Source organism: Poecile atricapillus, chromosome Z, assembly GCF_030490865.1.
Source record: "Poecile atricapillus isolate bPoeAtr1 chromosome Z, bPoeAtr1.hap1, whole genome shotgun sequence".
In the NCBI taxonomy this organism is placed as follows: domain Eukaryota; kingdom Metazoa; phylum Chordata; class Aves; order Passeriformes; family Paridae; genus Poecile; species Poecile atricapillus.
Window position 1 is genome coordinate 113,012,368 of NC_081289.1, and position 26,921 is coordinate 113,039,288.

Genomic DNA, 26,921 nt, shown 5'->3' on the forward strand with positions numbered 1-26,921 from the left:
TTGGACTTCATTTTAACAGTGTATCTCTCTAACGACAATAAACAGCTTCTAGAAGCACTGCTACTTCTGAAAGACATTTCATTGATTCGAAAGGGCTGCAGAACTAGAAAGGCTATAAAATAGCAGTTGGTCTTATGCAGCCTTAATTTGACTACCTTATCTCTCTGTCCTCCAGCTCCCAAGTATTTTACAGACTTCCACAATTCACACATTCTCTGTTTGTATTGAATAGATCATTAATCACCCATTTGCAAAGTGAAGTTGCAGAGCATAGATTGTCAATGTTATGGTAAATATGGCACCAATACTGTAATTACTGTGTACAGTTACATCCCTGTGATTGCACAGTCTGTGGTTTGTAGAAGCAGAGTCTATGCCTTAATCTTCCAAGCAGAAACTTCACTTTGTTTCCATGTATCAAGAACTGACTAAAAAACAAACAAAAAAAAGAGCTAAATAGTCCCTTTATTAAGAGTTTCATTTCATGTAAGAATCTAGAAGAATCTTATACTTCATGAACTACAACTGATATACATAATTACTTTTTTCTTTTAATACTAACAGTTAGTACTTTTAGAAGATTCAGACAGCATGGAGCAAAAAAGAATTTAAATGAATACCACACAATTTGCATTTTTCTAACTGCTTTTATAACACCAGTTACTTTCCATAAAAAATTATATATACCTATTTTTGTTTCTTTACAAAAATAATTTAAGGTCTAATTACAAATATCAAATGAAATTGTTTCCTTAGTAAATTATCTATAGAGCCAGTTCTATATTACATGATACATATCAAAATGAAAAAGCGTCATTACAGATACATAAATTTTCTTGCATCTTTAACTTGATTGATTTAATTTATTAGATGATGTATTAAGGAATAATATTCTCATTTTAAGGATATGATGATGTCTTATTTTAAGCAATATACATGAAATACCAAATATATTTTTACACTAATGTAGTATAAAAAATAGTGACATTTTTGCCCAAGAATTTTGCAAACATTTTTCATCTAAAATACGCAAGTCTTTTACAGTGTTCAAAATATCAGCACTTCAGAACAGACTGCTTTAACATCTGCACATCACCAGGGTTTCCCCCAAGGATTTTTAAATGATGCCTGCCTGTGCTGAATAAAGTGCTAACTTGCACCTTGCATTTCAAACTGTGTCCTGAGCAGCCATCCAGTTGGTACAACACCAGCTGAATTCCCAGAGGCCACTGTTCAATCAGGCTTGACTGCAATTATCATGTCAATATTTTGTGCTCCGATATGCAGATATGCACACATGCAAACTGCATAATACCTTCTTCTCCATGGAATGTTGACTTATGTTCAACGTTCTGAGAATTTTTAATGAAACAGGATATTAAACTTTCATTAACTGTAGAAAATCACAATTACTTGACCTTAGCCAGAAAGGTTGTACTCTTATGCTCTATTATTCTGTCTACTGTATTGAGTGATAGTAACTGGGCAGTGCATTGTATTTTAAATTCAGAGTGACAAAATGGTCATGGCTTATATTTTGTTTACATCATTGTCCTCCTGTCATTGTGTTTCCTGTTAATTTGTAAAAACATGTTTTAAGAAAGCTTCTGCACAATGTTTATCATCCCTTCAAAAAGATGCAAGATACAGATTTTTAATTTTTTCAATTAACATAGGCATCTATAGTGTTTATTCATAAAACAAATTCACTTATCCTTTTACATAAAAAGTACTTGACATTTTCAGTAAATTTGCACATCATCAGTCAGTGAAGAATCAACGTCAACCTGTTTATGTTTCTTCTACAATTTGCCACTCACATGATGCTGCAGGAGCTTCAGGGTAAGCTCCTGAAATTACCTTTCCAAAAATTCTTTGGTTATTTTTGATCTCTTTTCAGCCATATTTTTGTCCATCTGTTCGCCTTTAGACAGATGTAACTCCTCAGGAAGAAGAACAACAAAACTCTCAATCACTGTTACCAACATTCGGGTTGCCACTGTTCCTTAACAGTGGCCTGAAATGATAAATCCATTCTTTGCCTTTGCAAAGATCTGCAATACACAGTTCAAATCTAGATGTGGAAAAACCTCTCTGTAAGGCAGGCTTGCCAAAGGTAAGTATCTGTAAGGGCATCATCTCACATAATACAATTCCCATGTACCTCTACCAAGTCTCGTATCATTGCCACAGTTTGATCATTAATGGATCCTGCTACATCTCCCTTCCAGAATAAAGGAAAAGAGTCAGCTAGAAGCCCTAGAGGAAAATTAGTCTGTTGTCTTGTCAAGCTTTCATGTACTATAGAAGGAAGAGTCTTAAAGCAGAGCTCTGAAGTTTGCAAAAATGTTTCTAAACCTTTCATACTCTCATCTGAACCCAACTCCATTTCAGTTTACACATGCATTTACTTAATAAGAGCTATTTTCTAGCACCTTGTTTTAAATCATAAAAAAAGAAATCTTTCAGAAGGCAGCAAACTAGAAATAGCATACTCTTTACATAATACTGAGATCAATAGTATTTAAAGTAGCTGGAAAGTATACTAACATGGGTAGTAGTTTTACAATGGCTTGTTTAAAATACCTGGAGGCTTTTACATATCCCAAAGGCATTTCTCATTTGCACAGTAAAGATAATTTTTTGTTTATATCTGAATATTAAATTGGGAATATAGTTTGCAAGAACTGCAAAGACTGCTGAAAAGTGTAATATCATTGGTGTATTACTGGAATCAGCAGCATAGCCATAAAAAAGTACAAGTTACATTTTTACAATTTTAGGGCAGGAGAACTTCTATTTTGGAGCCATGAAAGCATTTGAAAATAACAGACAAATAATGGCAAGGTACTAGTAATTTCTCCCTACGCCCCCCAAATTATATCTTTCATATTTTCCTGGGTTGTTTGGAAAAAAAAACTAAGGAATTACTGTAATGCTGTATTACTATTAGGAATACTATAACATTATAAATATAAATTGCTGTAAAGTTAGTACTGCCCACTCAATTCCTCCTAATATGTATTTTCTTCACCACACATCTGTGGTGTAAGTTGTATGATTCTAAGTGAACATTTTGTCCTGCATCTTTTATTTTCATCACTCACGATGAAATCTCACGAAAGAAGCCTAGCTCTCTCTTTCATCAATTTAATGACTGAAATCCACTGGACAATACGGCTTGATTCTTTTTATACACATATATATTTATATATTTATATACATAAATATGATCTAGGCAGGTACACATGCCTGTGCTTTCTTAGATTCTGTCTGCTTCCATTACTTATCTGGCTTATATGACCTCAGGCAGTCTCTAACAAAGACCTGGCATGGAATGGAAGTTCCTTGGTTTTGGAATTTTTGGTGGAAAGAGCACACTGAAAAATGAAGCTATGCAAACACTGGTGGTATCCATGTCACAAGAAGAAACTAAAAAAAGGTTTAAATCCATCACATTCTGTTTGTTTCTATCTCAAAATCTCACAATAAGCCCGAGCAAGATAGAAAAAGTTCTGAACTTGAATATGACTGGGTCTCTCTTGTCCCTAATATAGATGAGAAGGAATGAGACTTATGTGGTTTTGAAGTCTATGAGACTTAAATGGTTTTTATCAGATTTTAGTGTAAATTTCCAATTTCCACTTCATGTGACACAACTGTGTATAATATCGAAAAATGGGCTCCAAGCAGCACACATCCTCCCAAGTGACATGCTTCAGGACTCATCTTGCTTATAACAGTTATTTGATCATCCCATCTTTTAAACTCTTTAAACCCACATATTTTCCCCAGATTAACAAAGCCAAAAAATCTATTGTCCTGCAATTATCTGGACAGCAGCAGTGGTAGACAACAGATTCCCTGTAAAGCTACTCAATGCACTGGAACTAAGATAAACTGACAGTAGCATTAAAAAAGCATATTATTTACTCCTATAAAGTAGGGAATAAGAAAAAAAACTTTTCTGAAAGGATGAGACTGTGAAGAGGTGCAGTCATGAAACTGAAGCTACTGAGGAAATCATTATGGGAAGTAATAACAGGAAAAGTTAGGATAGAATATATGGGGCTGTAATTTGGTTGTGCAGAAGGTTCACAGGTAAAGCTGGGCTAGAAACTATTTCCAAAGTGGCAATTAGACCATACTCAGGCAAAAGAGATGAAGCTACAACAATTAAAGAGAAAAATACACACTACTCCTCCATCTGTCAAATCAAAGCAACCGAAAGTTCAAAGTTGTGATTAATAAAACTCTTATATACTGAACGGGTTTTATCCAAACCTATTCCAGGATTCTCAGGAGTAATGATAACACCTAAAAAGATGCTGTGGAAGCAATTTCTTCTTTCTTAATTCCATAATTCAGAGAAGCAAGGAAAAGCTGTGATATACACGTATAGCCTTGAGTTCAAAAAGGTTCTAAAACATTAGTGTAATTCTAAAAGAGTAGAGGATATAAAAAAAAATTAGACAAGCACGTTAACAGAATTATGTTGGCAAAGTTTCACATACCAATCATCAGCCTCTATACAGTGCAGAACACATATGGAAAATTTCAGCTTATTATCTTGCTTTTGTGCATGAAGGTGGTATATAAGAGTGCCACATTCATTGTATCAATAAGAATGCACAAAATTACCAATTTCTGTTCTGAATAAAGCATAACATAATTTAAAGCCAGGGACAACTATGAAGCATAAAAACACTCCTAGAATGAATGAATGAAGAATAATAAACAAAGAAGACAGACTGTATCTTATATAGGCACATAATTCAAGAACTCTAAATAATTCCTTTATTGACCATTATTTAAATCCATGCTTTCTAACACCTCTATGATTCAATTCATCCTAATATCCTGATTATTTTTATATGCAACATAAATAAAGAATGTTAATAAGCCTGAACACCTGTTTCTGCCTTCTTAAGCTTCAGGTAAAAGAACTACAATTTTCCACATTGTTCAGCTATGTATAAAATGTAGTTAGGATAATAAAGTTTTTTAATGTTTTCAATATAATTGTGCTTATATACAGGTAATGTATGTTTACATATATTAAATACTGAATTTATATATTTTAAGCAGTTCTCTCATTTTTTTATATTTTATGAAGGAAGATAAATTCTACTACCAATATCCTCATAAAAACATGACTAGCTTTTATTGGGAAATAAATAATTATGATTTTGCATTTCAACATAAATGAAGGATGCTATGTATTTGTGCATCAGTCTTCACCATTTCCCAAATGGTTTCCCAAATCAAACATGAAAACAATAGTAAAAATAGTATACTGTTTAACAGCCAGGCTAGTACCCTCTGCAGTTAAGTGTCCCAGTACAATGCCAGCAGTTACTTGATATCATCACTGGCAACCACATGTAAATGCCCCAGTAACAGCTGTCTTAAAATAAACTGCATGTCCTCACACCATCACTGTCTTCCTCTGGATATGAACCCATTAGACACTGTATTTTTGGACAAAAATTTTCATTGCTTTATGCTAGGCAGAACAGGGGACAACACTATAAAAAACAGTGATAGAGTAGGGATCTCATCAATACATACAAATATCCCAAAGGTGGGTGTCAGGAGGATGGGGCCAGACTCTTTTCAGTGGTGCCTCAACATGAGGCAGAAGTTCTTTGCACTGAGGGTGGCAGAGTACTGGAAGAGACTGCCCAGGGAGACTGTGATGTCCCTCTCTGGAGACACTCAAAACCCACCTGGACACATACCTGTACAACCTGCTCTATGTGACCCTGCCTTGGCAGAGGGGTTGCACTAGATGATCTCCCGAGGTCCCTTCTAACCCTAACAATACCATGATTCTGCAAAATGCACTCCCAGCCAAAGATGTTAATGCTATATTTTCACAAGTGAAAGAACATGTAAGGATGAAGTCCAGAAAGGAAAGGTGTGAACAACAAAACATGCCTTCTAAGGGCAAACCACTCAATGGAAACACAAAGGAGACAGGACCCCCTATGAATCTGTAACAAACTTCCCAAGTAAAATTGGCACAACTTTAAAAAAAGTTAAAATCCTTTATTTTTTTCTTTTTAAAAAATTCCCTTTTTCATTTAAAAAGAGGGAACTCATGGCACCTTAAAATAATAGTTGCAATACTGACAGCCACTTCATTCACATTCTTCTTATCTTTGGCCTACAAAATATCTGAATTCATAAATATTGGCATTCCAAAACAATCAAATGAATACTGTGATAATTAGCTAACAATTATAGGAATCAGATAATAGTAAGTACCATGAAGAAATCCTCACCATTACTGTCCTCAGAGGAATAAGCTGCGGAAGTAATATCCTGTTTGTTAATGGAGACGGAAGCTCTTACAGTCAGGGAAAACTTCCTCCCCCAGAGGGTGGGTGGGCACTGGAACAAGTTCCCCAGGGAAGTGGTGACAGCACCAGCCTGAAAGAGTCCAAGAAGCATTCAGACAGGGCTCTCAGGCACATGGTGCAACATTTGGGGGGGTCCTATGCAGAGCAAGGAGCCGGACTCAATGATCCTGACCTCTTCCAATGCAGCATATTCTATAATCCTACGATAATTATATCTTCTATTACCAAGTCTTAGCTTTTCATTTCCTCAAGAATTCAGATAAACATAACTTATATACAACTGTTATCCAGCAGCTTATTGCACTGAAAATTTTTTTTTTTCAGTCATTCTCCTCCTCCTGCTCTTTCAACAGGAAAACAAAATATTGCTGTACATTCACAATTTAAAAATTGTATCAAATTGCAGCACAGCAATCTCACTGAGAACAGATTTTAAAGTCTGCCTCAACCTGTATCAAAAAAGAAGAAAACTTGCAATGCATTCTAGGCACTCTTGACAAAATGTAATAATTGAATTTTTTCAACACATTTTTAGAACTCTACATAGTTCTCAAATAGAAAGATAAAAAATATGGTATCAGAAGGAGATGTTGGTTGTTTTTTGATTTTAGTAGAATATTAAATCTTCAAACTCACCTTTCCGCAACCAAACTGACAGATTGAGTAAGATCTGGTTTGGACACCTGGAGATGTTTCCAAAGAGACCACACAAATTCTTTATCAGCCTTAGAAAAAAGAAAAAAAAAAAAGAAGAAAAAACACATTGCATGTATAATGCCTTTTACCAACAAAAATAAGTTATAGTGAGCATATTCAAAAGACAATTGCCAAGAAAACCCTACACTAGTGAGAATTCCCTGCAAGTTACTCACTGTTCCATGAATGACAAAAACACAGCAAATGGTTCTCTTGAATATACAAAGTTTTAACCATACAGAATTTTGAAGTAAAACAATCATTCATAATCAACGTTAAAATTGTATGCAGTGCAACATATGGCAGCAGATATTACACTATTCAAACAAGGCTGCCTTTTGCTATATCTATTACTGTTACTGACACAATTCCTATTAAATGCTAAGCCTGCTTCAAGGAATACCTGCTTCAAGATTAAGTTCTACCCCATGCAGCTTTTTATTTCAAAATACACAGTAAAAGATTCTTCTAACACACACTCACCTAACCTGCAGTATACAGAAGTTTCGGAAAAAAAACTCAAGTGAGAGCAAGAAAACAATGTTCTTTACAAACAGACTTCAGAAAGTTTGTGAAAACCAGATGTCAGCTGAAATCTTTCCCACATATTTATTTTCTACTACACATTAGTTGTTATTTTTTCACTGGTGTCTTCTTACTCCAATATGATTATATTACTGGAAACATCAATATTTGTTATTCTACAATCTAAACCCATGTGTTAATTATATAAAAATGTTAGGGGAGAAAAATAAAATCCAGCAAAAGATGAAGACCAATAAGAAAATATGTGTTCGTAAACCAGAGTCCAGACTAGGATGAAACCAACTGACACAGTCTAACATAAAATTAGGAACAAATAAGACAAACCCATCATATTGGCAGCTAGGCCTATTCAACAGGCAAAAATAATTAGAGTGCAGCTATGTCTACTAGAGTTTTGGAAATACAGAATCATTTAGACTGGAAAAGACATTTATGGTCAAGGCATCCAACCAATAACCTAACATTGCTATATGCACCACTAATCCCTACATGCTGTATCTACACAGCTTTTAAATACCCCAGGGATGGCAACACCCCCACACCCCCTGAGTAGCCTGTTCCAATGCCTGACAAGAAATTCTTGCTAATGTCAAATCTAAATGTTAAAAAACAAATTGCCAAAAAGATCTTATAATTAAGACCATTATCAGCTTATGCAAAATGCACTACATCAAAAAGAGCTCATCTTTCTTAAAAGCAGAAAAATTTCAACTGTCTTTCACAGGTTGTGCACAGCTTTTAAAATTCTGTGTTTCTTGACTTTCCAAACAAAATCAAACAGTTAACAAAAAACTTTGTGCATAAAGAAATGAGGAACAAGATGTTTTTAAAACACTTGAAAACCCCACAATCTTTCTCTAACCAAATTGGGTAACTAATGTAAGCACTCTTTTCAAAACCAAAAGTGACCCTGTTGCATTCAAACAAACAGTAACTAACTGGGTTATGGCGCACAACTTCCATTTTTGAAGAAAGGTAGCACAAAACCTGGACTGTTCACCATAAAATTAGTAACTCAAATGAATTTGCATCAGTATCCAAGTCTTTGTTCAGTACAAGTGCTAAAAATAGGTTAACTTTCAGCTCAGAATTAAGTTAAAAGATAAACACTAAGCTCTGTATTCAATGGGTTACTAAGTAAAAAGAAAAAAAGTACAATCCCTCATTTCATGCTATGACACAGTATACTGAACTTCTATGTTTCAGTGGGAAAGACTATAAAAAGTGTGCACTTGTTTCATGTCCTTAAAATAAAAGACACCATCTCCCTCTCTTTGTAAGAACTGCTGCAGGCTTCGAAAAAGCACTAACATCTACATAGAAGCTGGATTCAGAGTAATTTTAACATCTAAAAACATCTTGTGTTTATGCTGGTAAGTCAGGGGGGAAAGCAAACAAACAAAAAACAAACCACAAATCCAGACTAAAACTCTCAAAACAATAGCAACAAAAATGTGATTTCTTTTTAATTATTTCAAAGCACATTAAATCAATAGTCCTTCCAGCCAAAATGACAGTAGTCATTTCACAGTAGTGTATCAACACAGCAAATCTAGGCTAGAAACAACCTCTGAGATCATCAACTCCAACCTATGACGAAACATCACTGTGTCAGCTAGATCATGGCATCCAGTCTTTCCTTAAACACCTTCAGGGACAGCAACTCCACCACCTCCTTGGACAGCCCATTCCAATGCACAATCACCCTTTCTGTGAAGAAATTCTTCCTAATGTCCAACCTACACGTCTCCTGGCACAGCTTAAGACTGTCCTCTTGTTCTGTCAGTGGCTGCCTGGGAGAAGAGACTGACCCCCACCTGGCTGCACCCTCCTTTCAGGCAGTCATAGAGACAGACAAGGTCACCCCTCAGACTCTTTTTCCCCAAGCTAAAATACCCCAGCTTCCTCACATGTTCCTCACAGGAACTGTGTTCTTGGCCCTTCACCAGACTTGCTGCCTTTCAGTATAAGGAAATCTTTGAATCACACTAACAGAAATAAACCACTGTATCTACTCCAATTTTAAAATAATTTTAATTCAAATTGCTCAACTGATCAGAAATAGTGATACATGATAATAGTGTTTGAGCATTTTTATATATTTAATACAGAACTCACTGTGTATTTTATACTGAACTACCATAAATCACTAAGAAATTAGTCTAAAGGCCACAAAACCATTACAGCAGAGAGAAGACACAATAGAACAAAGGGCTAATAGTGTTTTCTACCTGAAAACACTCAGAAATCTTGAGTCAAGCAAACAGTCAAAAGTTTCTTATGCTGATTGATGGTCTCATGAGCTATGTTTAGTTAGTTTTGTTCGCCTGTTTAAAGTCTTAGATCTGCTTAAAAGCATGCCTCCTTACCTTTCCCCTTTACTATCCTAAATACAAAACCACAGAAGTAGCTGTTGGGTTTTCTGCTTTTTCTTTTGTTATATATATTAGAAGAGTTGAGACCCTTGGGCTTCTCTATGACTCTAAAAGGCACTATGAAACACCTCCCTATAACCAGGGGTGTCTGCAGATTCTACTGTGCAGATATTTCAGGTCCCAGCTGGGAAACAGTTTGAGGCATCCCAAGAAAACACAATAGCATATAACCTTCAGACGAATACTTCTAAGCACAGCTTTCCTTTGTTAGGAAAAGAAAAACCAAAAAAATGGAAAACCACAGCAACAGGTATTGAATTGTTCCTAATGAACAAATATTACTATATATGTACAATAAGAGGGAAGTCTTCACATTCATCCCATAATTTTTGCTCAGTATACAGCATGTATTGACCCTCTGAAAACTGAATTTCTACCTAAACTTTTCAAAATCTTCCTTTGATAATATAAATATATGAGGTTTCAACAAACATTCCTAATGAGAACACAAACACTCTAAAACCATCTTTTTAAACTCTTCAGTTTAATTTAACCTGTAATTATTCCACAGTCTACTTTAAGTTGTCCAAAGAAGAGTAAAATCAGCCACAAATTTGTATTCATGTCAGTGAAATCGCCACTCCTTACATAACTAAGTTTGTGACACTCCTGTCTGTGCTAAAAGAACAGTAGATGAAACAACATTAAAAACTCATTCTAACTGTAAAATAAAAAATCTCCTTTGCAATAAGGAATATTGAATGGGCACTAAACAAACTTCAAAGAAACAGCTACACAAAATAGGCAAAAAGATGTCCATTAAACAATAAATAACTAACAACCATGACTTCAACATACAAACCAAAGCCTTCACAGATCCTATGGAAGTAAGTAAAAAATCACTGGAATTTCCAAAACTGCAAAACAATGATATTTCAATACATGTTATTTATTTTTTATGATAACAAACTGATATTTAAAGTTACTACTGCAAATTATGAATTTATGAATATACCCAGAACATAAAGTAATGCTGCAATTATATCAACAGATATTCTAAATTAAATCATCATATGCCTTTCACTATGTACTCAATATGTACTTTTAACTTAACTAAATGCACACAAAACTAACCAATGTCTTGCCTAAGTGTACTTCTGCCAAACGAATGACGCAAATGCATCTTCAAATAATGTTACCAGGAAAGAAAAAAACCCAGTCAAACAAACAGAAAACCACTACTTCATCCAGAGTGAAGAGAACTTTTTTCACAAAAAGAAAGTTTACACAGAAACATACAAAATTTTTCATTACGACAACAAAACATTACTAAGAACTTAGTCAAAGAATGTTGAGTTGCCATATGTGATTTTCTTATCTTTAAAATGCCAAACATTTTAATAGCTATTTCATTTAAATCTAAGTAATATGATTAATTAAGCATTTTGTATAATGGAAGTAGTATTAGTTAGAAATTAAGGTTTAAGACGAAAAGAAGTTTTAACAGTCTTTTTAAGCTCTTGGCAGAATTCATAGACTTGGTAAAGCTTTTCCCTGTATGGCCCTGGGAGCCAAACAATTTCTATGGAAAAAAGACTGCTTACTTACACTGCCTGAAGTTGGCACAGAAAAACACTGCAGCTGTCAAGGCCTGGGATAGATCAATCTTCAGCTTACCCAAAAAATATTCAGCCTACTCAAGTGCATGTTAACAGCTCAAGAGGTCAGCAAAAGTGTACCTTGAACAGCTGAGATCTTATATAAAGGCAGAATACAGATGTAATTTGAAAGCTAGCAAAAATTACTCATTATTTACAACATATCTAATGTCAGATAAGGATGTTCACCCTGAAATCAAGGTTGCATGCAAGAACAAAAATAATCTGAAAAAAGAAAAGAGCACATTGTGTACTCCCTGAAAATTGACGTCTTTCCCCTCAGCCTACAGTGAAAGCGACTGTAGTTCATCATACTGAAAGACAAACAGAAATGCAGACTTACCTAAGGTTTTGAAAGAGTTCTTTGCAAACTAAAGTTTTTTTCTTACTGATTTTTAACAGCAGCAAACTCAGAAACACTGACAATAGATAAGCCACTAACAAATGTTATATGGCATAACTAGCTACAGCACGAGTATTTGCTTTCAAGTGAAGCTGTGAATTTATAAAACATCAACAGAAATCAAAAAACGAAGAATGCCTCTGACTTAAACGCAGGAAAAGACAAATATCCTTATTTAAAACATTTTATCTTCCTTTTGGAAGGGAATTCCAAGCATAAATATTTCACTGGCGATTTGATATCAAAAGTACCTAAACCTGTATCAATACTGCAGTTACTTGTCTAATGGAAACTTAGAACCATAGAATCTTTTGGAAATTTTTATATTGCTTTATCAAGGAGAATTAGCTGGCATTCTTTTTAGAGTAACGATACTGAATTTACTGCAGTAAAACTTTTAAATTAGCAGTGAAACAAGTATCAAAAGCATAAGCAGTATCTTTTTTTCTTTTTTATCTTACAGAAACTATACATTCATAACAAGTTGAGTATTAAATTTACAAGTAAGTGTAGTTTTGTGTTTAGGTGTATATCACACACTGCGTTGAGAACAAGGATAAAATGAAAATCTTCTCCCCTTCAACATAAATTACATGAAGCATTTCAGTTGTCTGAAATTTGAAATCAGTACTCTCTTTGATGTTTCACTTTTATTTCTAAGCATGTTAACCACTGTTAAGTGTTCCTTTCATACCTTAAATCTTTATAGCACTAAAAATAATTATTCACTTATTATTCATCTTCTCAAATCTGGAAGAAAATATCCTCAGAGCAGAAAAATGAAACACAAACCCCAATCTATTCACAATTAATCCAAACAGTCTCTTCCCCACCCCTGCCTCTCCAATCATCACGACAAAAATACAGGACACAAACTCTCATTTTAGTTACTTAATCAGTCCTTATCCCCAAGAGGGAAAATAAAGCAGTTGGGAGGACAGAGGGAGCTATTGATTTACTTTATTTGTTACTTTTTATTAAGAACTCTGTAATAATTACATACTGATAATTTTCTGTGTTATGAATTTAGTATTTCAAAACACTTGATTGTCAGGCTGGAAAAAAATTGTATGGAAATCAAAATACTACAGGGCATGGGGCATGAGGGGGGAAACACACAAAATAACCTGGCTGGCTGGTATAAGCACTGAAAAACCTGCAAGAATTTTTTTCCTATGTATTTTTCTGGGCTCCCCTAACATCTAGGACAGACTACTACACTTCCAACTAAACAGCTGAAGTCTTTTATCAAGCTGATATGTATACTTCACATGTAAGTGACAAGACTTGCTTCTTTCTTGATGTCTCACAAGACTTTTAAACTTACACTGTTGCATACTGTCAGTTCAGTCTCTCTTTACCCTACTGTGCCAGTGTTTCTTTGTGTTTTCCAGTCACATATTACATTCCTAAATAAGAGGTATTCTCTTTACAACCAAGTCCTGCTAAGCTGTCACAACAAAAAAAACCCTTACTCTTTAGAGAATCCATGTGTGAGGTGCTGTGCTTTTAAACAACCTAAACACTCACCAGAAGACTGATCAGTTACTCACAAGAAAACTTAGAACCTCAGACACACAAAATAATCCTGTTATTTTCACTGTTCGTAAGTTCACAGAAGTCACTCACAGATAGTATGCACTGTTAACATCTAATTATCACGTATAAATTTGCAAGAGAGCTGCAGGTGACTTGACCAGACTGACTGCTTTTTTTAAGAGACACCATCACCAAACAAGAGTATTTTTCTGTGTCCCCTCAATTCCTTAATGTTGCAGCTTAAATGAGATACAATCAAAATGTAAATGTATTATGGTTAAAAAAAAAAAAAAGTTTCCTGTATATTCCATGCATAATTTTCTATTCAAAGAAATTACTGTTATCTTGTCTCTGTTGGTAGTTCTTGCAACAAATACACATTTGATTCAAAGGAATAATGCAGAATACTGCTTTACTTACACTTATGTGTAAATATATTCCCACCCACACACATACCCCCCTTATAAACTGAATCCTAACTTATTACTCTGCTGAACACACACAGGCACCACAAAAATAATACTGTATTGTCACTGTTACAATGTTGAAGTCCTAATAGTGGTCTAAGGAAAAAAGTACCACCAAACTTATACTAAAAGATGCTGTCATTACACATGATTTAATCAGCATACTCTCAGATTAGTTCTTCAGCATAACAAAAACACAGCAATGAACTTAACTGAGTAATTTCATTATATATTCTTAATTGGCATAAATAATTGGCTTATTGTGGCATCAACTGGCAGGAAATAAAAGGTACTTCCCGGTCATGGCATAGTCAAAAAATTAACATCACGGAAGGCAGATCAGTACCATCACAGTAGGAATGGACAAAAATAAACATCAATTCACTGGTACACAGAACTTATTAGATAGACATGGACCTATTACAGACAATGCCAGCCTCACTGAATAGCAAAAAGTAAATTACTTTCTTCTTCAGTGAGCACACATGATGCTGTGTTCCCCTTCATTCACTGGAACAGACTTCTACGAACAGTTGCTTTTCTGCGTACTCAATATTGGAGATACAGCACTTAATTAATGCAGGAAATCTTTTCAAAAAGGAGAAAATGTGAGAAATCAAAAGCTTTCTTTTAATCCCTTTCTGGATCAAGGACAGGATAAGTGATCTGCCAGCTTTCGTTCCAAGCTATAACTTTCCAAACTACTTCAATTAAAACTAACTGCAGTCATATAAGTAATTTAGATGGAAGATGCACAGAATTGGGTAGGACATGAATTTCCTAAGTCACATAACTGCATTCTGGAAGCATGACAATTCTGAGAGTTCTTGTAACAATTCCATCACTTATTTGAGAGTACAGGATAATTTAAAAGTTTTGGCACAGCTCTCAGAGTTATTTTTATTTAAATGTAATGCTCTGGATTAATACAATCATAATGCACTTGTGATTTTTAATGAATTCAAGAATATGGGAATGCATAAATAATTTTATTTTACAGACAATATAACCATATGCATACTTTTGGGTATATTCCCTCTGCATTGCCATAACTAACCAAGCGCAGTTTAGGTCCATTATTTCAACTGTGCCTGAAATGACATTGTAGTATTTTCCAGATCCTGTAGAATTGTCGACAAACAGGAGAATATTTGCACACATTTCAAGTTGTGAGCTAAACTTCAAATAGTTGAAACAGTGCACTCTCAATAACAGCAAAGGACAAGACTATCTGAAGTCACACTTCCAAGAACCTCCTTCCCAAACCAAAATAATTAGATGGGAAAACTAAACCAGCTACACTCAGTCATTCTCCTCCATGTTGAATCTGTAAAAACATGGTGAACTGTCCTGGGCTGAGTTTATGATGTTTGTATCCCTAGCTGTCTATTCTGTTTACGCTGGATGTTAAGTTCTGCACCTTTAAGGCTGGTTCTGAGAGCCAAGGGGGTGAAGCAGAAGCCACAGTTTGTGTTCAGAAATGGCACTTGCTGCCCCACATCCTTCTCTGGACTGTGCTGTCTGCAGCTCTCCTTTGCTGTTTGTTAGTTTTCAGCTAGCTGAGGCAGAGGAGCTCCCCAGACTGTTTTCTTTTTTCTTGGAACTGTACAAACCTGCTCTGGACTGAAGACCCAGACAAACCCCAGGAGCTCACACCTGTGGCTCACTGGGGCCTGAGCCTTGGCACTGTTCTTGGCACCGGAGGGACTGATAAGAACCTGAGCAAGCCAAGCTACACCACATGAAAAGGACTTTTTCTGGATTTGCCATCTCTTTGAACAGGGAGAGATTTTATTGTTTAATATTATTCAATTTCTGTTAAATAAACAATTTTTTTCACTTGTCTCCAAAGAAATCTTTTTTCCCAAAGCACTTGAATTTGCTTTCTGGAGGGACCCTATTCAGAAGTTTTCTCCCAAATTTGTCCTAAACCAGGATATAAACAGAGACATCAAAATGTGTTCTAGAGGCCTCCTCAGCGTATTTGGAAAAATTACAAGAGCCTAAATATCTGCAGGTAAAATGCAACTTCCTTTATTTGCAAAAGCAGTGTTTGTTGTTCCCATAACAGGTACTTTTTTTCACTCATGTCTATCCTACAGCAGTGAGGCAGTCCCCCAGTCACTGGAGGAAAGGGAATTCCATGTCTTTTTTTAAAAAGTGTAAAAAGGAAGGTGGGAACCACCAATCTGCAAGCATTACCACAGTGCCCAGTGTAATCATAGAACAGGTCCTCGTGGGAAATATGTGCCTTAGGTTACAATGTAAGTTGTAACCAAAAGTATGTATTTTATTACATACTCACAAGCTATTAAAACAGGTGTGGCAGTGTTCCTTATCTCCTCCATGACTCATCCCTGATTAACTCCCTCCAGGGGGCCACCTCTGTTAATGGGCTGTCAAGTCTCACTGTATGACCCAAAATTACATCAGCTCATTGTGAGATGCTCAGCCCAGGGAGAGGAACCAAGCATTCCTACCTAGATATAATCTGAGGTTCGGAACACCACGGGTACAGGAGTCAGCCCTGCTGGGACGCACTTGTTTAAGGTTTTATAGCAGTTAACATGTTGATCAAGCCACCTCGTCAAAGGTTATGCTTCTAGAACATTCCCAGTTCTCTCCCTGGATTGGTTGTTATTTGTTGGAGTATTTTGCACATTTCTAACCCCAGTTTGTGACTGGACCCATGCCCTCAGACTCACCCCTCAGACCTACCCTATATATTGTTGTGTCTGCCCCTAGTCCTGGTTTTTGGAGCTTATCCCTATACGTGTATGGTTTATGGGCATTGTCCCTACTTCATTTTTCTTATTAAAGTTCTTTTGGTTTTGGGCACTTAATCGAATCCACTCCTTTTATTTGCACCTCGGTTGCCCTGTGTCATGGGGTAGCTTTACCTTTAAGATAGCTTTGGGAGCTAAGGAAGTTGAAGCTGCTGGCGGCTGATGGGAGTCTTTTCTCCTGACCGATTATCGGTCATTTCTAAGAATTGACAGCAGTTTTGACCATTGAAAAGTGAGATCAACTTGTGAACACCACCTTAAGATGTAAAGCCAGAGTTCTCTTGTTCTCTTTGTGTTTCCGGCTTCTGACAAGGTAACAAGGCTCTGTCTCAGCCTCCTCCCTGACCCCCTCCTCCAGGCCAGACGAGGCCGCAGAGGACGGAGGGGGAGAAACGGAGCCGGCCAGCCTGGCTCTTCAGTTTCTGCTGCTGGACTGAAACTTGACACCATGAACACTTGCAGCTTTTCCAAGACTTTAAATTCTTTTACTACTTAGATAAAACGTACAGATTACTCCTTTTTCCCAGAGAGACAGACAATCAACATGAAGAAGACAGTGAAGAAAAGAGTTAAGTTTTAGGTGGGGAAGAGAGAATAAGGAGATGCTTTATAAGCTATGGAGATGGACAACAGTAGTTTAAAAAGACTCCTTTAATTCATGACAGAGTATATTGGGAGGAACGGAGTGTTCAAAGTGTGGATTTTGAGCAAAAGGTAATTGTAATACAGTGAGGTGCTGGAACAGAGTGAAGCGAAGATTTGAGGCTTTGAGGGCAATGAGAATACTGTTTTCCAGAGAAGCTCACAGAAACAGATGAAGGGATCTTTTGCCTTTGAATAACTCATCCTTAAAATGACATCCCTAGACTCATGGCCCATACACACCTCAGAGTGATGTGAAATGGGAGGAGTGAACTCTGATAACAGGATTTCCAGGCAGCTGGCATCAGAGAAATGGAAAACTATAACAGAAATAGTTTTCTCGTGAGAAACTCCATAGATTAGCAGAAGAAGACTTCTGTTTCTCTACAAAGGCTGATGAAAAGGCTCTAGCAGGAATTGGGACTGTTTTAACCACCAAAGTGCCATGTTTTTTTGTCTCTATGTTGTCATGTGAACAAGGAAATGGTTGGTAGTGGGGGATAAAGGAGTTTTCTGGAAGTTTATTCTGGTGTTCTTATTCTTGTAGTTTTGTTAATAAACTTTCTTTATTCCTTTTAAGTTTTAAGCCTGTTTTGCTCTTGTTCTAATCCATATCTCACAGCAAGAAATAAGTAAGTTTTCTAGTAATTTTTTAGTTACTGCCTTAAAACCACAACACCCTGGCATCAGGGGACCATAAAGTTTTAAAGGATTGTCGTGGCCACCCTCACCAGGACACATGGCAGCCCTACCTACTGTATTCCCAGAGGAAAGGAGCTCTGTAACCATCACTTGACCTTCAGAGAAACACCAGACCCATCTACAGGATCACCACCTCAACAGAACCACATCCACCACTTAATGAGACTGCTACCACCACCCTGACCAACAGGGTGTCAGGTTGTATCCTGACTCTGCCACTGTTTCTGTAAGATTGCCCTTATTTTCATTTTCCTATTAAATTGTAGTTCTGACTTGGAATGTCTCACTGGTTTGCTTTCAAACCAGTACACAATGACAAGTCGCACAGATGACAAGAAGGTACTTAGATACAGGCAACATACTTCACCAAGGGCAAACCATGCCTGATAATCTAATGATCTTATAAATTGAGTGATTACATCTGTGGATAAATGAAGAGCTATGGGTGTCACTTACCTACACTTCTGTAAAGCCTTTGATACAGTTCCTCACAATATTCTTGTCATTTCATCGGAAAGCTAATGGGTTTGATGGATGGACTATTAGATGAATAAAGAATGGGCTCTATGTCTTTGTCCAAAGGTTTACAGTTAACAGCTCTGTGTCCACATGGAATCCAATCATAAGCAGTGTTCCTCCATGGTTTATACTGAAACCAGCACTGTTTAGTATCTTCCTAATTACATCAGGATATAAACAATTCCAAGCTGAGTACTGCCGTTTCTAAACCACTAGGAAGGGATGACATCCAGAGGCAGTAGTATCAACAGGCTTGAAAACCTCAAAGTTGAAACAAGGCAAAGTGCAAGGTGTTGCACCTGAAGCCCACTATCAATACGGACTGTGGAATGAATTGATTGAGAGTACTGTGGAAAAGGACTTGCATGAACTGCTGGACAAAATGCTGAGCATGAGCCAGCAGCATGCACTTGCACACCAGAAAGCCAACTGTATCCTGGGCCCACTGGGTCATGGAAGACAATTCTCTCTCTCTTCTCTGCCGTTGTGAGACCCTACCTGGAGTACGGTGCACAGCTCTGTGGACCCCAGCACCAGAAAGACATGGTCACATCAGCACAGGTCCACAGTAGGGCCACAAAACTTACCAGAGGCATGGAACACCTTTCCTCTGAAAACAAGATGAAAAGAGAGTTTGTGCTGCCTGGAAAATGCATACAAGGCTCCTGACTGCAGCCTTTCAATACCTTAAGGGCACTTGTAAGAAAGACAGACTTTACCAATGCCATAAGTAACAGGAGAAGGTTCAACAATTTTAAATTGTACCTTTTCAATTTAAAAATATTTAAATTTGGGTTAAGATTCAGATTGGACATAAAGAAAGTGTGGACAACAAGGTCGTGCAGCAACAGAAGACTGTAGATCCCCCATCACTGATCACCCCACCATAAACACCATGGATAGGGCTTTAAGCACCATGACCTACAAAAGAGATTCCTGGCCAGGGAGGCTGGACTAGATGATCTTTAAAGGTCTTTCCAACCCAAGCTATTCTATGACTCTCTAATCTCTGCACCAAATTTTAAATTCCCACTGACATGATGGGCCAATCTGAAATATTCACACTCAGTCATACTGTGAATAGGGAACTACTTTATGAAGCACAAAAATATGTGGTTTTTTTTTTGAAAGATCACTTTTATTTAATCTTCAGTTTTACTTCTATATTCTAAACCAGTATTTTTCAAAAGGAGTACTAGGTATGAAAAAACTACTACACTTAGCTAAAATTTGTCAGAAGTAAAAAAAAAGGTAGAAGAAAATAAACTTGGGTATTCAACAACACTACTTCTGTATATAATACAAAGAGAGTAAGGGCTTTATTAACAACACCTGTACTAATCCGACTCATGTGATTTACACTCCTTATGGCAAAATATAAGAGTATAAAATAACAAAAAAAACACCCAAAGCACAAAACAGCTGGCATCCCTTGGCACCAATAAATATGTGGTCTTGGCTTAATCACTAATAAAAGAAATTAGCATTTAATGAATGGAAGCACTAAGCACTTTGCTCCATTTCAAAAGAACAGTATAGATATCAATTGTCTAGAAGAAATACTGACACACTCAAATTCTCATACTCGTAGTTTATAAAAATTTCAATTTTTGTCACAAAGTTGAACAGATAAGAACAAAGTCAACAAAAATACATCATCATGGAAGAACTACGTTCTTTGAGGTTCTGTGTTTTTTGAGGTATTCCAATTTATTGTTACTGTCAATTCTCAGATATTAAGAACACTTCTAATACGTATCATCAACATGTATCTGTAATATCAAGTCACCTATTACGAAGCAACACAATATCTTGGTGTGTTAGTCAATGTATTTTTCATGTTTACTAGTAAATAAAGGAGAGGGCGTGTTAAAACTACATATAAATACATAGTATCAAGGCTACATTATTTTCAGTGAGTGTGCTGGGTATTAAACTGGTCCAGAATGAATAAATGGACCCGTTTTTACAGCTAATGAAATATTTTCTGTTATCAGTGATGGCAGATACAACGTTTCACAACCCTCCCTGACACAGAAAGTGATCAAAACTAGACAGTTCCACTGCCCACAAAGAGCTGTTTTTTTTCTTCAAGCACACTATAAAACACAACATGAAGACCAAAACAGATCTATGCACAGCTTTTTATAATAAGCAGGAAACACAGCATGAAACAAGGCAAGAAACAGTAGAAACCCCTGCCACTCCACTTCCCACAAAGTAGCAATCACCTTTCTTGATCCTCTTTTACCCAAAAATGCCTAGAGATATACATCGTCCTTCAAGATTTCTTTCCAATCCCTGGTAATAAACAGAAGCAAAAGCAGCAGCAGCTACTGGAAGATCTCTTTATTCCTCATTTGTATTTAGCACCTTCTACAAAAATGGTGAAATGCTACTGGTGAATCTACTGCAGCAGAACCTTTAACGGGTTACTGATCAGCTCCTAGCTTTTTGACTAATGGTGAACTATTATTTAGTGGATAAACTACACTTGTAAACTGAAAACCAGCATGGTTTCTTTGGCTAAACAGTATGGTCTGGAGACTGCTGCCAGTTGGCAGACTGTACTTTTTGGGCAGAGTACCATGCAATGGCATACTTAATTCCTAACATAGAAAAGGATTAGGCAGAACTATCACTGACTGAAAAGGCACATGAGCTACAACATGTATTTTTATGCAGAGAAAAAAAAAAAAAAAAAGAGAGAAAGAGTACAGTTGGTAGAACCACAAAGTTAGAAAATATAGTCCTCAGTAAGGAAAACACAGTATCACTTTAGCAGACAGACATGTCATATTACCTTTGAAATCAAAAAGCTGCAATAAGTAAAATGAAGACTTACAGCATCTTGGTTTTTTGAAACTAATAATGGGTAAGTTGTTAAGACACTTGCTTGAATTCAAAACAGCATTTTCGATGGAAGAGAGACATCCTAGGCTGGTAAATACAAAATTAAGCTAAACAAATCAAACTTGTCTTGTGACTATCACCAATAGCATAAGTAAAACCAGAAGATAATGTGCTTGCTTCTTCCAACTTTCAGTAATACCATCAATATATGACACTCTGTTTGATGAAAATGTCTATTTGACGTGGAAAATCCAATCCAGAATCACTGTCTTGCTCAAAGCAAGGTTTTGCTGTAGTTTCCTGTCACAGAATACATGGAAGAACTACTCCTATCTTTTCAGTTACAGAACATGGGGGCATGGAAGTGTCTATCCTAGAACCTGGGAGTTGGGACATCAATCATCAATTCAGCAATGCACATTATTTTACATCAAATGAACTATCTTTTACCACAAGAGGCTTCCCTTCAGGACACCAAGGAATATGCTACAGATCTCTATAGACCTAATAGGGGTTTAAAGAAACACACAATACTAAAGAGAAAGCAAATAAAGCTAAAGAAGGTAATCTAGGCTCAGAAACTCCACCCATAGAATGAGCTTCCAGAGATATATCATTCCCCTTACTGAAAAAAACCCCAATAAATACCAAAATGAGCACATGGAAAAAAACAGAAACAAACAAACCAGACTAATTTCCTATATCAGGAGCCACTAGGTTTTGCAAAAACAGCATATCCATCTCCACCCACAAAAATACACAACCACAAGGGAAAACAAGATGGAGGTAAAACACAAGCCAGATCTTTTAAACAGCAATGGAAAGCAAAACCTCCTGAGAGTAGTAAGAACATAGGTACTGAAGATCTTGATATTTTGAGGTGGTAGACAGCAGCATAAAACCCTGAAATAGAATGCAGCAGTTAATAAAAGTAATAGAGACAAGATGTACCATGACTTACTATTATTTGACCTTCATCTGTCCACTGCCCTCCAACAACATCAAGCCCATCAAAGAAATGTAATAAGGAGCCAGAGAAAATAAGAAATTTAAAAATAAGAACCCATTTTCTGTTTTCAGTTGTTTTCTGGAGCCATAACTTTATTTCTCAAGTAATTCTCAAATAAAGTAAGAAGCCACTGAAATTAAAAATATTTACAAACTAACTTACTGCAGACACAACCATAATTATCCAAAACCAGCATACTATAGAGGTACACCTCCCTAGCTTTATACAAGGCTTCTCAGTAGACAATCTGGGAGCTTTGAACTATTTATTTATTTATTCTTAATTTGGCTTTCTCATTTTTGCAATTTCCACCACAGAATTATATGTCAACATCAGTTTTCACAGAATGACTGCAACAAAATTGTGCTTTTAACAGGCTCTACTTCACGATCTTGCTTATTAGGATTGACACTCCTACAATGGTTTGAATAGAATTAAAGGAAATATCAACTACTACCAAACTAAGATGCAGAAGTCAAGCTTAGTAGTAGAACCTGACCTTCAGAAAATAATGGGGAAAAAAAGTATTAAAAATAAATGACATATATGATTCTTGTAGGCACCTTTACTCTTTGGAAATTGTTACTGTAAAAGAAGAGAATAAATATGAATAAGAACCTTCTTTTGACCATAAAGGCCACCATCCTGGATAACTGAAAGTCAGGTTCTCCAGAATTCTGTCACAGACAGAAACAACATCGAGAAGTAGATGCCTGAAATACCTGAAGTTAGAGCAAAACTAGCATGCATTAACACTCAGGAGCCAAAGAAGGCTTCCATGTATTTAGTCAACAGACTCCCTATCAACAGGTGCCAGTTCCCAGAAAAGATTTCATTTCAGAAGTGCAGTTTATATGACATTGAATATAATACTCCAAGACGGTGTGTAGAAGAGAAACATACTGTAATTTATTCAGATGCTAAATCACTTTTGGATACATACATCTGTTTGCTAAAACTGTTTGGTTTAGAAACCATTAAAACTTTAGCCTCAATCATTTGATAAATGTCTTTTTTCTTTGGGGAAAAAAATATCCAATAGGCTAATACCTCAACAGATACTTACGACTAATCTTTTCCTTCCGATGCAGTCCTAAACTATTAAACTAGATTTCAGCTGGGAAGGTTTTTTAGGAAATACAGTTTATGAGCCAGAGGAGGAGAAAGAGAAGAAGGAAGAAGAGGAGACTTAGGGACTTGAGCAATTTTATCCAGATGCTGGATTAAAGGAAACAACCTCTCACAAACATCTTTTCTAACGACATTTACACAACTTTTCTATCCAAAATGCCTGCTGAGGCAATCTATGAAAGAGACAACCCTACCCAAAAGCACAGAAGACAATCTTAATAGAAAAAGAAACATTTTTACTGTGATACACCTCCACAGATTATCCTGAAGGGCTGCAGTCTCCAGGAATGGAAATACTTGAAACTTCACTAGGTATTGTCCTAGGCAATCTCTTCTAGGGTGGGATGCAACAGAAGCTCTCAGATGCTCTCAAGAATTCCCTTCCAACCTAGATGGTTTCACAATTCTGATTAACAAGACCTGCAAATATTAGGAGACTGCACAGAAATAAAAGAAGTTCTTAGTTCTAAAGGAAATAAAGTAAACCACAGCAGATTAAATGAACTTATGCTCAAGAAATTAGCTGGTCAGCAACAACATTGTATTTCAGCTGCGAAGACGCTAGAAAAACACAACATTAACATTGCCCATACATATTTATGCTTTCAAAGGACTTGTCTTTGCACAAAATTTTCATATGAAATATGACCTTAAGATAGATTAACTATCTAGAAGTAATTTCATGAGCTGACTTTCAAACCATTGAAGAATCTTACTGAAGTCCATTCAGTAAATCAGGCCATTTTAGTTCCCATTCAAATTCAGAATATCGTCACAAAACTTTCTTTACAAAATTAATAACCTTAGATAAATGCTATACTGAAAAAGCTGCCAAATGGACAAGGCAATTATAACTTTAACTTATTTAACTTATTAAAATTTGTCTTCCCCCTTCTTTATGTAACATACACATGCATAAACCTGTCAAATGTATTGATGGATTAGTAAAATAGTAAAGCATGTAGATGCCTACACTGCATGCTTTCAGAGAATCTCTGCTTAGAGGTTGCTGCTTCACTTTTTTTTTTTTTTTTATTAATAATCTGAAATAAATCCTGAATACATGCATCCCCTGTCATTAGAAGGTTGGTATGCATTGGATTCTACCTAAAGCTGGAGAGATTACTGCAGGACACTGACTGGGTTCTGTTTTCAAAAACAGTAACCATCTTCCTGGGTTTTTTTTGTCTGCTTTCCTCACAAAAGCTATTTCATCTGACGAAAGACAAAGATCCAAGAATGGCAAGATAACATGCAAGAAACTTGAAATAAATACATCTGAAAACATTTTCTGTTTGCTGACTTCAACACATGTGGAGTGTGTTCATCAAGGAACAAGTAGAAATAGACACATAATTGAAATTAATCTAAAGGGGAAATCAGATGCTTAACTACAATTTGTAGTTATCAAGTTATAACATCAAGTTATCAAAGTGATCAGAAATTCTTATTTGTACTGTTTCTTCGAAGTTCCTAGTACGTACAACACTCTTCAAAAATACTATATGCTACAAGGTTTTAGTAATACATAGTTTATGTTCAACTAGCAAATGAGTAGAGCACAGGACTTCCTTCTGCTTCCACCAAATTTTGTCAGCGCACATCTGCATACCAGGATCAGTAAACCATATCTTTATAGAGAGCTTCTTTAACTTTTCTCACAAGACATCAAAAATATCCCCAAAGCATTTAGCATTGTTCAGCATTTCCAAACAGGATTTTCACTGGCAGGTCCTTCTCCCCGCTGATCTCCTATGCAGTATGTTTTCTCAAGAAGTCTTGATTCTACCCGCGGGAGGAATCCAACACCCGTTGTCACATCACCAATAGCAATGCTGCTTGAAGCAGGGCACCTCTACTGACTTTCAGATGGATGTTTCCATCAGCCCAGACCTTCATGGCTTTAACCAGACCACATCCCAGGTTAAAATACTGTTTTGGTTACCTGCAGCATTAGGTGTCACCTTCCTCTCTACCATATACTTTTGGTATAATCCATGTGTTTGGCAGAGAATTTTCGCCTAAAACAGGACCTCACATTACCAACGTTTTTATGTTTTTCATAAATACACCCAACTATCAGTGATGAACCACCGACTGGAAAAATTAGGGAAGGGTACCTATGAAGGGAGGCCACAGGGCAAGACGCAGAGGAACTTCTGAAAGTACACTCATAGTTACTCATCAAGCCCTCCCTTCCCAGAAAGAGCTTGGGTATATTTAATCCTGATGCAAGGTTGACGGAGAGATAAAATTAACTCCAAAGGTTCCTTCAAGACTTAAAATCCTCTAAAACCCTGTTCATTTTTCCCGGAAGTTGCACAAGGCAGTACCTCGGGACTTTTGCCATTTCAATTCACGCGAACCGTGGCTTCTGGAAGGGTGAACAAAACAGCTTCAGCACAGGTGGTTTCATCGAGGAGAAGAGCCCAAGCCTGATTTAATTCACGTCTCAGAGGCGCCGGGCGCCCGCAGCCCTGCTCCTCCTCCTTGCCCGCCGGGAGCGGACGCGAACCCGCGGTCCCAAACGGGACGCGACAGCTCGGCCCCGGGCCAGCCCTCGCCCCGCTCTCAGCTACCTGGCAGCGGCTCAGCCGCTCCGCCAGCCCCCGCAGCTCCTCCTCCAGCTCTGCCACCCGCTGCGTCACCGCCTCCGAGCCCCCCGAAGCCATCGCCGAAAGTCTCTCGCCGCTCCTCCCGCGGGGACGACGAGGGGAGAGGAAGGTCCACGCCTAGAGGAGAGGGCTCAGGAAGCCCCGACCCGCCCGCGGGAAACGATCGACACCGTGAACCACACAAATGAAAACTTTCCGCAGCACTCCCGGCACGGGCGAGCGCCGGAAACCGCAGGGAAGAAAGAGGACGCGGTGCAATGACGTCACAGCGCCACAGCTACCCCGGCGAGGAGAAGGGGCGAGGGGCACGTTTGAATTGGCCCGCCCGAGGCGCAGGGCCGCGCATGCGCCGTGCGGGTGCCGGAGCAGGCAAGGCGGCAGCGGGAGGTGACGAGCTGCCGGGTCGCCTGTCGCCTTCCTCTTCGGGGGCTGGGAGCACCTGCAGCTGGAGCACCTGCTGTCCAGCCAAGGTGCTGCGCGAGGGATGCTGGAAATGCCCGGGAGTTCAGCGGATCCTTGCCCTTCCTCAGCCATAGGAGCAAATGTATCCCGGCGCTGTTTAGATCCTGTTTACATATGAACCGTAGAGATCACAGAATAGGTCAGGCTGGAAGG

The 26,921-nt window shown here is 37.4% G+C and overlaps 1 protein-coding gene across 1 annotated transcript in view; it reads right to left on the minus strand.

Moving 5' to 3' along the window:
• Positions 1-26,522, minus strand: part of CNTLN (centlein) — a 192,699-nt gene extending 166,177 nt beyond the window's left edge. Inside the window, 2 exon segments of the mRNA XM_058825890.1 lie at positions 7,002-7,090; positions 26,271-26,522. Coding sequence (XP_058681873.1) covers positions 7,002-7,090; positions 26,271-26,363 — 182 coding nt within the window. The 5' untranslated portion in view covers positions 26,364-26,522.
• Positions 26,523-26,921: the final 399 nt, after the last annotated feature.